The 12,840-nt window shown below is 39.0% G+C and overlaps 1 protein-coding gene across 1 annotated transcript in view; it reads right to left on the reverse strand.

The window, feature by feature from the left end:
• Positions 1–5,331: 5,331 nt before the first annotated feature.
• Positions 5,332–12,840, reverse strand: part of LOC139656016 (glypican-6-like) — a gene marked incomplete at its 3' end in the record, with an annotated part of 38,954 nt that continues 31,445 nt past the window's right edge. Inside the window, exons 3-4 of the mRNA XM_071533485.1 lie at positions 11,165–11,556; positions 5,332–5,497 (exon numbers count right to left, since the gene is read on the reverse strand). Coding sequence (XP_071389586.1) covers positions 5,332–5,497; positions 11,165–11,556 — 558 coding nt within the window. The remainder of the gene's footprint in view (positions 5,498–11,164; positions 11,557–12,840) is intronic.

Below are 12,840 nucleotides of genomic sequence, written 5' to 3' on the forward strand. Positions count from 1 at the left end.
TTTCTACATCAAATTCAGATATCTGCCATAAATGTATTGCAAGAAAAAAAAATGCTCTTTGAAAAAAAGATAGTTGGCATCTGTTTCCATAATTTATGCAGTGAACAATTCATGTTTTTATGTGCAGAGTAGGGAGAGGTCAGAAAGGATTTATCCTTCAGTGGGAGCAAACAGATTAGAGACCATGGAGCCCACTGGATCTATGATTTATTCTATTTCTAATTATACAGATACCAGTAAGAAGAAGAAAAACAAAACCCATTAACCATTTTACAGATAACAGATTCACATCAATGTATTTTCTCTCTGTTTCTAAAAACAATAGGCATTTGCGAATGATAAAAGCAGAAAATCGCCCTCCCAGTGCAGCAAATCACTGCTAATCAATCTGGTATCTCATTAATTCCTGCTTTGGTGTTCTGAAATCAATGACTGCTTTGTAACACTAGCCATGTTAGAGCTTACTACAGTATATGCCTTATGTTTCATGTTAATATTAATAATGAGATGGGAACAAGACTCACAAAAGATTGGTCCAGGAATAATACCTTTCCTTATGATTGTGAAATAACAATGTGAGACCCACTTATTTAAGTCTGACACTGGACCTTGAAGCCTAGGATCACAGGAGTGATCCTTGGAGCCTACGATTGCCTTTTGTTTTAAGTGAAATATCTCGGTCACATTTAATTTGCTTGGCCGATTTGTTTCTTGCCTAGGGCAAGGAATGGCACCGACTTGCTGGCCTTCATATCTGACACAGAAATAAAACAAACCAAATTTTCTTCTCAGATGTAAATCACGGCAAGCAAGTTCTCAAGGACATTTAATTTGAGATTGCTGGTAGTGGGTACAGTACTTAAAAAGTCTCCTTAGTAATAATACTGACATTATGCATATATCAAATACACAAATTTAGAGGAATTAACTGATTTAAGATGGCATATTTTTCCATAATTCACTGTACATCTGCCAAGCTTAATATCTATTTAAGTATCTATTTAAGACAAAACCTAAAATAATGTGAACCTTACACTGCTTCTCTTTTCCCTCTTTGAATGTGCAGTAACAAAGGCAGACAATTGGCACATATATATTCTGAGATGATGTTTGGAATCATTTCATATTTCTAAGGACTATGAAGAAGTGCAGCTGTTCCTGATGCAGACATCTGTTTTAGTTTGCCTTTGGCAGTACCGCAACAGCCCCACTCTGGCTCACACACATCGTGGATAAATGAAGGTCAGGCCTTGGCTAATGTGCACTGGTGCCTTTTTTGTCCATGTTCTGTCACAAGTTCGAATTCATGAAATCAGAGAGTGTTATTTCCTGCAAGTGGAGTGGTGCAGTGAGGAGGTGCTGAAGGAAAAATCGTTGCTATCAGAGGCACAGCCTCCAGCTGTAAAGGATTTTTTGCTCTTTGGTTGAATTAGTTTTCACCTCCCCAATATCTTGTCTTCTCTGGTCAGTGGAGCAGGCATATGATGTTGGTCTGAATGGATGCCACAGGAATCAAGATGAATATCTTAGCTTAAAGTCTGTGCCGGCTCTGTGTCAGACTCCCAGGCGTTTGTGTCCAATTTCTCTCTGAGCCCTCGAGCCACAAGCCTCTCAATCCTGTTCAGAGCAACTGATATAGCTTTTTGAATTTTTAGGTGACCGCTGTAACACTAAATGGAATACAGGCACATTGTTAAGTCTGAGTAATAATCATTTACTCTTTTGTGTGAGAGCTACAAATTCAAAGTATGCATTTTACCAGCATACTAATTCCCTATATGGCATTGGACATTAGACTAATCTGCCTGTCTGCGCTGAATGTGAAAGGGCCTTTCTGACAATTTAACACCCAAGAGCCAAGTCAATATCTTTTTGTGGTTAGACCTTGAACTAATTGAAAATCTTTCAGCCTATAATGAGCATGAAATGTCAAAGAGCCAAAAGATACAGAAATGGCATTTAATCTACAACAAGGAACAATAATCCAATTGACGAGAATTCTGATGAAGACAGAGTGAAGAGTTGCCCAAGGATTAATGCCAGAAATGCAAAGTTGTCAAATTCAAGGACTTTAACAATTAATGATTACACCATAAGCCACAGCAGACATTCAGTAGGAAGACTGTACAGAAGTACAGCAAAGCTTTTCAAGTTGTTCACAATTCTGGTGTCTTGAGATTTTCACATTGCAGAATATTACACACTGTGTTGGGTGGGAAGATGTTTAATGTCTCAGCGGGTCAGGGGGACTGTTAAAGCATCATGTAGACTAGATTTTGCTTCCCCTAGCTCTGGTAGAGTATGTAGCCTAATACATGTCTGGTTCAATGAATAACTCAACGTTCAGGTCATGAGCGAGCAAAGAAGCCACACACCATCCTCCTTGTTGACATTCACTATTGCTAATTGGCCGGGCAAATCTTGCAATTGAGTTTAATTAGAAGATTACCCTAGCAAGATAATGGGCTATTGTTGAATAGCCCATTATCATTTGAAATATGGTGACTGTAGAGCAATGGCTATGGGATATTTTGCTTGTTTATGACTGGAGTTTTGGTCAATCTTTTTAAAATCATGAATGTTTGAATATTCTGTACCCGGGAAATGGGAAGCTGGTCTAAATGAGGTTTTAAAAATAGAGGTCCAACAGTTCATGGTTCCTTTAATTCACCTGCTTTGAAATGTCATGTGCTGTTGTCATAACACATCACAAGCTTGGGAGATGCTCTACCTGTCTTGTTGCTATGCAATATAAAGTGAAATAAAAGTTTACTGCTATCAGTGTCAGGCTAATATCACAACTTAATTAAAAGATAATTGGCCCTTACAAAGTTTCACACAACAATTCTACACCGAAGTTGTAACTGAGAGAGATAGTGAACCAGTCATCAACACTGGTATTTACCTTTAAGACATGACATTTAAGACATTTTAGGCATTAAAATGCCTGGAGCCAGATGTATAGAAAATTGAGTAATATCAAGACTTTGTATGCACAAACCAAGGTATGTGTAAAAGTGAAAACATGTATGAAGTTTAAGTTATTTCTCAGAGGAAAATCCCTCAAAGGTAAATGCCGTCTCATCCATTTATCTTACATGTGAAGCAGGATTTTTAAAGCAGTAGGCCAGGCATGTATTTAGCCACTCTCATATTCATTTTTATCCCTTGATGACTGATTTTTTTTAATTTTAAACAGACATCAAACATTCCATGATGTAGGTCAACGCACAGAACACAACACACATTTCCAACATGGCCCTGGGCATCAGGAAAGATCAAATATGACAGCCTTCGGTTCTATCAAGGACTTGATGAATAAGAAAAGTAGCCATTTCACAAACCTTAATGAAACATGTTACAATGACATCCTCACCCTTAACTAAACATGTCAGAAAAAATAACCCAGGTAGACCTAATTTTAATTGGTCGTGTTTCTGTGCGCTTTGTGTCTCTACATTGCTTTGCACATTGCCTTATGATCATAATCCCATCCTTTCTATCTCTATTGACTGACTGAATGCATCTGACTGGGTGGAGGGTGTCCTTTCTCCTGATTAACGCTTGCAGCAAACCTGTTGGATCACTGTTTTCAATTTATCTACATACAAGGTTTGGGCATTTAATTTCAGCCATGCACTGGCATGTACTGATTTAAATAAAGAGTTTACAAGATGCCTTGAAAATGGCTAAGCAAATGATCAAGCCTGCTGAATACAGGAGTCCTTGAAAATAAGACATTGTTTAGTCCCCATGTTGACACTGAGAAAATCATTGCTCACACTTGCTTTGGCATTGAACCCATGTATCTGGCTTCAAAAATATATATGTGAAGCTCTCAACAGAAATAGCAATATCTAGATATCAGTATTATCTGTTCAAAATGCTCACATTGGCTCACTAACATCAGCTCATCAACATAAAACAGCAGGGCAGGAAGTTGCTACAGTAGTTGCAAAGGGATTAGCTTACTAGAAAAATGTCCAAATAACATTTCAGTCTAAGAAAAGATGAATGCACAGTCATTATATTTCAGTCTTTGGCAAGTGGCCATGGTATAAGCAGGATAACAAACTCTGATTTTAATGGACTCAGCGGAGGAAACCTCCTGCTCTTTGTGTCAGCATTGTTCATTATAATCATTTAACTGACACCTCATTGTGTATTATCCCTCGCAAATAAAAGGTTTCATTGCAAACTGATATATAGGCTAGATGATGCTATCCTCAAAGGTAGATATTTTGTAAGTAAAAGTCTTAAGATGACTCATAAATTAATAATCTATAATTCCCTTTAGCTTCATGCCAGCGGGTGTCAAGTGTTTCAAATGCAGATATCTTCTTTTAAAATGAATCTCATCCCTCACTATTGACTTCAAAGTCTGCATGTGCACAGTGTAAATTTCGCTTGGAGGTAAGCACACTATTGCATCAAATTGATATTTCTAAATCCCAAAGTCTGAGTGGAAAGTAGTGTATAATATTTTCTTTATGTATACACACCAACTATACATCTAGTTCCTGGTGTTTCAAATTTTAACTTGCTGCATGTTTAATGAATTTAGTGTGTTAAGACCTCATAGCTCCCAAAATCTCTCTGTGCAGCACATGATATAAGAGCTGACATGGAACAACTACCAAAAGCCCCTTCTTCATCTGCTTGTTTCCCACAGCAGCCTAGTCACATGTTCCCAACGTCGCCACTTCAGTTCATTCCTGCAGAACCAGCCTATCTAAATGAAAGCAGAATAATCTGTATAAGGCGTTCTATTAAATAATAAATAAATATATAAATGTTATATTCATGTTTGTAATCTTTCACTCTGAGCTGAACAAGCTGCTGTTGAACTGCTCTTCCCAAAGCTTGACACTCCCCGCGGTGCACTACTGCCCTATTCCAAGTCTCCATTTAGCACAGCAGGAGAGCAGAATCCCATGAATAAAGTCTTATCATCCAGGAAATTGTCGACAGAAGAATGACAAATAAAGTACCTTCTTATCTGAGAGCCCAATGTGTGTCAATGGAACTGATGCTGTCAAAACATGAGACCAACTACAACACCAACCAGCACAGCACCGCCACCAACTACGGCTTTTCTTAAAAAAGCAACACAAACTCTACAATGTAATACCCCCATTCATGTAGCGCATCAGCCTTAAAGCATAACCCCGGCCATTTTCAACCTGGACACTATTTTCTCATCTTTTCCCATCATACCGATCGGCTCTCCGGCTCTTGGCCAGAATTGCTCAGTATGATTTGAATATGATGGGGAAAATGGGATCCAGGTGGAAAATGGCTGGAGTTATGCTTTACAAATCCTGGTCTTACCAATGTACTGGTTCCACTCTGGATCCAGGTCAGCTTGATTGGCCAGGCAGCCCTTCATGACATTCAGGCAGTAGTTCTTACAGGGTTTCACTGCCGGCATGCCCTGACAGAAGGGGCAGTACAGCATCTTGGTCAGCGCTCGGATACATGCCGGAGTGCTGCTCACCTGCAGGGAGGACAGAGTGTGATAGCAGTCATTAGCACCTGGACCATATCCATTATCATGCAATAGTAAAAAAGGGAGGGCACTTTACAACATATAATCGAAAGATATCAGTGGAACATTTTGTGATAGATTTGACAGTTTTAATATCAAAGAATTCTCAAGCAACATCAAGAATAACTGTCAGGAATAAAAAAAATAATAATAATAAAATGAAAGGACTAAAATTAGCATACTATAGTGTTCTCTTTCTTGAGCACAACATTACTCTCCTGTGGTTATGTTCAATTTGAGTCTCAAAAGACAGTCATTAGAGTGCAAAAGGGGTGCTACTTGCTGACTACACTGTTTTGGCAATTTAAAAAAGTAAAATATACCGCTGGTGTAATCAGGCATAATGGGAAAAGCATACAGGCAGCAACAATAATTGTCAATAATTCAAATGTCAAGATAGTTCCAGGCCTCCAGACAAACTTTTTCCACTGGTGGATAATTTGGTGGCACCAATATTTTGGCCCAGAGACTACTTCACACGCGGTAATTAATATGCTCTTTGAAATATGTTGCCCGTTGAAATTAATGCTGCTGTATGTGTCATTGAGCTGTATCAACTGGATGAATGTAGAGGTAATTAAGTAGATAGGTAATGAAGTAGCTTGAATGAAGTAGGCTACATTAGGCAGCTCTGTTCACATCCTCTTTATACTAGAATTTGGTTTGATATTAGTCACTGCAGAGGAGTTGAAATGATCTAAAATCATCAAATCAAGTGAACTCCCAGATCAGTCAAAGTAGAGTTGGTGTGCTTTATGACCTGAAACCGTCTCTTTCACAGAACCAAACCAACTGACACAAGCTAATGGTAGGCCAAACATCTTCAATATAATGTTATTAAAAGGGAAGCAAGGTAGGAAATGGGCCAGCTGTAAATTTTAATAATCGGCTGTTTTACATCAGTAATGAACATACTGTCCTGTCTGACAACACCTGTGTGACCTGTGGAATGTGTGAAATAGGGTTCTGTTAATTACATAGAACGCTGGTTTGAACTATATAAATCAGCAGGTGCAAAAGCACTGAATAATAAATTGATTCAGAAATGCTACAACAAAATATAGGCTTCTGAACATACTGTAGATACCATGGTAAGTATTATATTCTACACTATTATATATTATTATATATTATAATAGATGCCAGTAGATATGATGTAATATAATATAATATTATGATACCTGTAGATATAATAGATAGATATAATAGATACCAGTCTCACTTGCTCCTTGTAAGCTCCTTCTACCGAGTAAATAATAAGAAACTCTGGACCCTGCAACTAAAGTAGTTTTTTGGTGGGTTAGGTTTTAATTAATTTCTAAGCCAAAAGTTACACTTACTAATTATTTACATAGAATGCCCAGTCAATAACATGGCTTCCATGATTTCTGCCCCCTAAAATTTACATCTCAGCAACTCAGGTATCAGAGAAAATTCCCATTTATTGCATTTACTGAACAACTTTGTTGAATCATTTATGTGTGCTCACTTTGTAAATGCAACAGAACTTGAATGTCACATTGGTTCCAGGTAATGTGAAGTCAAGATAGATCATTATTAAAGTGAGACAGATTATTATAAATTTGAGACAGATTACTATAAACTTGAGACAGATTATCATTGATTATTTTTTACCCAGGACAGTTTCTTACTTTTTATTACATTCAGGCTGTACACATTTGTCTGTGTTTGTGCAACATTTAATTCAGTGATTTTCTGCTTCAGGATGTGTCGGCTATTACAGCAGTCATACTGCAATTTTAACTCTGCTTAGCAAATATAAACTTGAGTGTGTGACCTGGCCAAACTGTATTCATCAAACAGTTTCCAAAGAACTTGATTTCCTACCGAGAAAGACCAGTGGGTTTAGGCTGAGGGCAGAGAAACAGCAGCTCTGAACAGAGCTGTACCAGCTCGACCATTTTAAAATGGACTAGCCTTTATCAGAAATCACCTACATTCTCATTCTTTAATAGCTTTAGAAATCACAAAACATTGGTTTGGTATATTTTTTCCTCTAGGAAAATTATGAGTCAAAATTTCAGAGATGTGAGTGGGTTTTTCGGTCGCACTGGAGCAAGCGAAGAAAAAGTTTAGTAGAAACTCTGGAAAAAAAGACTCGCAAAACACAACCAAATGGCTGCACTCTGGAGCCCTGTCAAGATGTTTGAGGTCAAAGCTCCTGGGTAACAGCTAATGGCTTTTTCTGTCCTCCAAGCACCAACACAAACAGACAGTTTGTGTTTTTTATTAACCACCTTTCCAGACATCGCAGAGAAGCAATTCCTATAACTTTCTGTGCTTATGTGAATATGTTCAAGTGTGCATGCTTGCATGTGTGAGCACATCAACACAGGCATCAGACTTTTCTCTTGTTGCTTGAAAATTAAAGGTACACTGACATGGGTTTTAAATTTTGACAATTTCAGACCACACAAATGAGCATTGAATGATTTGAGTAGAGACTTGAAAATCTCAAGAAATAATTGCTCCCCTATCATGGCAGGGTGGGCAAACAGTGAATTCTCAATGTTCCAATGGAAGTCTATGACTATTATACAGTACAGAAAAAAGTGACATTGGGTGCCTTTCCGCACTGAGTTGAACTTTTTTCAACTTAAGGTACTGAAGGCTTTTCCGGGAAAACGTGAAGCACCCAGCAACACAAAAGCAGACTAGAAAAGGCTGCCTTCTGCTGCTAAAAATGCAACTCCTGTGTGATCAGGCCCTAGGGGTGTAGTACAGAAAGTTCTACAACTCTGCAAATAGAAGTCCAGTCACAGAATCATTTCATGTTGTTGACATACGTAGTGATATAAAACTTTCCAAAGTTGGAACGGAGTCTCTACCTGAAAGTATGTAGAAGTAATTAGAGATTTCTTCTACTAGTCAGTGAAACTTTTAGAATATCTCTTTAGATTTAGTCGTCATAATCAGCTGCAAAATAGGAAAGCATAATCCCACTGTGAATTAAGAACAAATACAATATCTCTTGTTAGATGAGTCTAAGAGCTAGCTTGTGAACTCCTTGCAAAATTCAACTGAGACAGAGAAGAAAGAAGGAGGGAGAAAGAAAGTTGTCATGTTCAAGACTAAACTGTGAAAAGTACCCAGAAATTGTATAAGTAAGGTAAGAAGAAGCTTAAGCTCCGCTGGAAGTTCCTATTGAGAGTGGTTTCTGGCTGTGTTATTGTTTGATGTGCCTGGACCCCTACCTCTTTCTCAGCCCATTGGTAAGTATTGTCAAGAGAGGAGTGGAGACTTCATCTGCCTCCACCGAGTCCGGCTACAAGATAGGATCAAATAGACCTTTCCCGACAAACAGACAACCCTTGCACATCAACTCCTAGACCACTGACTTGACACGTCACACAACTTGACAGTGATTATTTACACAAAGCTACGGCCAAAATCAATCGCTCCTGACACAGGTGTAGTGCAGTGTAGCTGCATTACAGAATGAGCAGGAATCTGTTCTCAATAGATTTTATATGCCATCACGAGAAAAAGCAATCACAAAAGCCACATGATTTTATTTTTTCTGTAAAGTCATGGTCAAGAGAAAAATAATCTCACATCTGAAATTACATGTCACATTTACATTATTTCCACTTCTGTCTTAAATATCACTTCATTTTTCTCTGCACTCTAATTAAGGTTCATTCCAACTCTTTTTTCAATAAAATAAGAACTGACAAAACCAACAGGAAAAGTTGCTGCACCAATTAACCGCATCAATGTAATTTCCTATGGCACGTTTTATTCATTTTCTTGTATGGGAATAGAAGGTGGGTGGTTCATTTGTTCTGCAGCAATATTTCACTCAGGAAGATATAGACAATTGTTTGAAGCTGAACTATCAGTAAGGGTTTCTATGTCAATTTGTAATCACCCTCTCAAAAGCATTGCTGGATTATTACTGGATTTGGATAGTAAAATTATTCTGGGTACAGCATGAGAACTCATTGAAACAGGGCCTGATTCTAAGAATCAATAATCAGATAAATCTTCATAAGCGTTCCATCACTCCAGAATAACAGAAGCAGAAGCAGTGTTTGCTTAATGATCTGGGATATGCATGGGCTTTGTTTGTGAGGAGATGCAGTCTCCAAACATGTGTCTTTGCTTCCTCAAAGCCCCTGGTGTTGTGTTGTGTCTCCTAAGCTGTGAAAAGACATGATGTACTACAGCGACTACTGTAATTCAATAAACACCCTGGCAGCAATAAGCATGGATGTCACATCTCACAGGAGCTCTGCCATAGACACCTCTCGCAGGGTGTCTTATTCCATTATGCTTATACCCAATCCCTCATGATGAGTTTAAACCCTGGGGATCAAAGGGCTGCAGCCCCAGACACATGACCTGTGTCTCGGGTCCCTCTGAAATGTCAGAGGTGAAGCCGGGACATGCTGGCTGGCCCACAGTGCGACTCACTAAACGCATACTAACAACATATCCTCGGCGGCTGCTCATAAATGAGCCTCACCACCACTACTGGAAATGGGGGAACTGATACACACCCGAGAGAGCAGTTTAAAGTTCAAAGAGTTCACTATGGTGTACAACCAGAGTTGGATGAACAGAAAATGGAGATGGCATTCATTATAGAGAATAGCAATTCTCCACACTTATGTGTTAGGGTTAGGAGACTTTTTCATTTTCTTACTCTCTGATGATTGAGGATCTACCCTGTCTTTTTATAGGCTTCTGTTTATACACTGTACAGCAGGTCTATAAATATTTATAATAGTGATGATAATCCCATTTAACTGATATCAATACAGCAGTGAAGGGAAGCCAGGGTGGCTTGGGATTTAATGCATAGGGTTTATCAGTGTTTTCTCTCAACCCAGAAGAAGACATCTACAAACAGCCCTGCTGTTGTTGAGTGTGACTAACTCCAAGCCTTAGCCTCTTGCTTTTCCTTTAATCTTACTTTGTACATGATCAAAACTACACACACTCCCAGGGCAGTATGATATACTGCAGAAGCTGCATTAAGATTACATCACATCAAACAGAATTCTAAGGCCACAGCTGATAAATGGCTTCTCTATACTGGGTTAACAAATATTAGAGATAGAGATAGAGATACAAATATTGATGGCAGATATTTCTTTTCTTTCCTCTTTTATTGTCTGGGTATTTCTCCTGAGCAATCCTTATATCCTTCACTAGAGTTTACTACACAGCACCTGTAAGACCAGCCTTGAGCTCCAACTGCCTGAAGACAGGCACCGAGAGAAGAGAAAGCACATTAGTCAGAGAAGTATCAGGCAGGAACTTGTTTACGGAGAACAACTGGGAAAAACGTCAACCAACCACAGAAATACTAATCGAGACCTTGGGCTTGTTGAAAATTATGCTGGATACGGAGTAACATTTAATTTGACACAGGCCTCATATATTGAATATTTTCCAACAGCAGCGACAGACAAAATTAAATGAAATTATATTGGTTGTTTTCATGGTTTGTAACATTTGACAGGAAGAAGCAACGGATTTGTAGTGCATCCTCAGTTCAGTTACATTAATTTCAATGATATTTAAACATCCTAGGCCAATTAGCTATCCGGTCAATCAGATTTTTGATAAAGGGATGAGCAATTTTACCTTAGATACTCTGTGAGCCACCTCCCGGCCAACAGAGAGCCCTTGGACAAACGTGCGTGCGGCGATGAATGCCCGGGTAACCTGAGCCTTGAGCTTCCTGGGCACATCTCCAAAGGGCTTGAGCTGGTCGGTGTACTTACTGATACACTCCAGATAGTCCTCAGTGATGATGTACTGGGAGTTGAGCAGTGTGAACATACGCTCCAGCAGCCGCGACCAAAAGTCGTTGAGCATTTCTTCCAGGTTAACATTTCCTCCTGTGTAATAGCGCTTCAGCTCAGCAAACAGGTTCTGAAAGACCTCCGAGTTCTGCATGTAAGGCTTGCCGTAAGTCCTCACAAACATCTCGTTCAGGGACCTCTCCGTGTTCTCCAGCAACTCCAGGAAGAATTCTGGGTTAAGGAAAGAAAAAGTAAAACTTATTCTCTGTGATATTGTTTTATAAGTCTGTGTTAGTACAGAATATAAACTGTATCTATGGCTATATCATGATAGCTAGATACAGTAGAAACCTTGTTAATCCCAACCTCAGCCATCTGAACCAGGTGGTCTGTGGAACAGCTGTGATCCAACTAGGAATGCAGCAAGATTACATTACGTGTGCCTGATTGCTAGATGGAGTGCTGTTTAAAAAGGAAGTTGGCTCGATCGCAATGCCAAAAGCAAATATGTTCACAAACAAAAATACCAAAATAGCAAAACAATTAGAGCCTCGATGTTGATTTCATTTTGAAGAGACTTCACAGCTTTGTTGATTTTCATCTCCAGTAAACTACTTTTGAAATTGCAATGGGAACCCTTCTCATATATTTCTGGAAAGCAATAAGTCCTGTATTTGTGGTGCAGGAGGTCTGTATTTGTCTAAACCTCACCTGCAAACTCAAAACACATTCATGTACTTTGATAGAAAGGATAGATACAGCGTTATTATACAGATTCTCATTGGAGTATTGTTCCATATGCAGGTAACATAAGGCTGCTGGCTGGAGAGCAATACATTAATTTTACCATAGATATGCTACTACAGCATATTATGGCTATGGGCTTTCATTCTGTCTGCCTGCATTCTCCCTTCTAGGCACCACTTATTGTTTACTGCATAACCTCTATGGCTCACCAGAAATTGGGATGAGGTGATAATATTTCTCACCAGCTGCTATCCATGATGATAGTCTTGGCTTTCAAGCATCCAGATTAAATTTAAATAGGCTTCAAAACTCTGCACCATTAACAGCACAGAGTGCAATAGTTCAAGACTAATCAGGGGAGACTTTCATGTCTTCCATCCTAAAGAAGGTACTGAGGATTGCATTAAGCCCATTTGTATTCCTCTGTTTCTGTCTACTTTTACAGGGCAAGATATACAGTCCAAGAGATTAAGCGCATCCTATGCTATTGACATTAACTGTCGTGCCATCCTTCACACCCTGCTTTTATTGAATTAGCTTCTCTGAAGCAGTTCATGGTAGGTGACATCACACACTCAGACCACAGCAGCATATCCACTAAGAGATCCGCCCCGCTTCTCAGAGCTGTGCACATTTCAGTCACTCATCAGAGGGGCCTTGATAAAACTGTAATGGATTTGAAGTGGTCTTTAGAGCACAGCAATGCAGGTGAAATTACAAATTACAGCATGAGAAATAAAGGGTAGACTCTCTACCAAATCATGTCTG

The sequence above is a fragment of the Centroberyx affinis genome, unplaced genomic scaffold (assembly GCF_046629955.1).
Source record: "Centroberyx affinis isolate AG114_WGS23_722 - 3 ecotype Tasmania unplaced genomic scaffold, CSIRO-AGI_Caff_v1 ptg002370l_1, whole genome shotgun sequence".
Classification (NCBI taxonomy): domain Eukaryota; kingdom Metazoa; phylum Chordata; class Actinopteri; order Beryciformes; family Berycidae; genus Centroberyx; species Centroberyx affinis.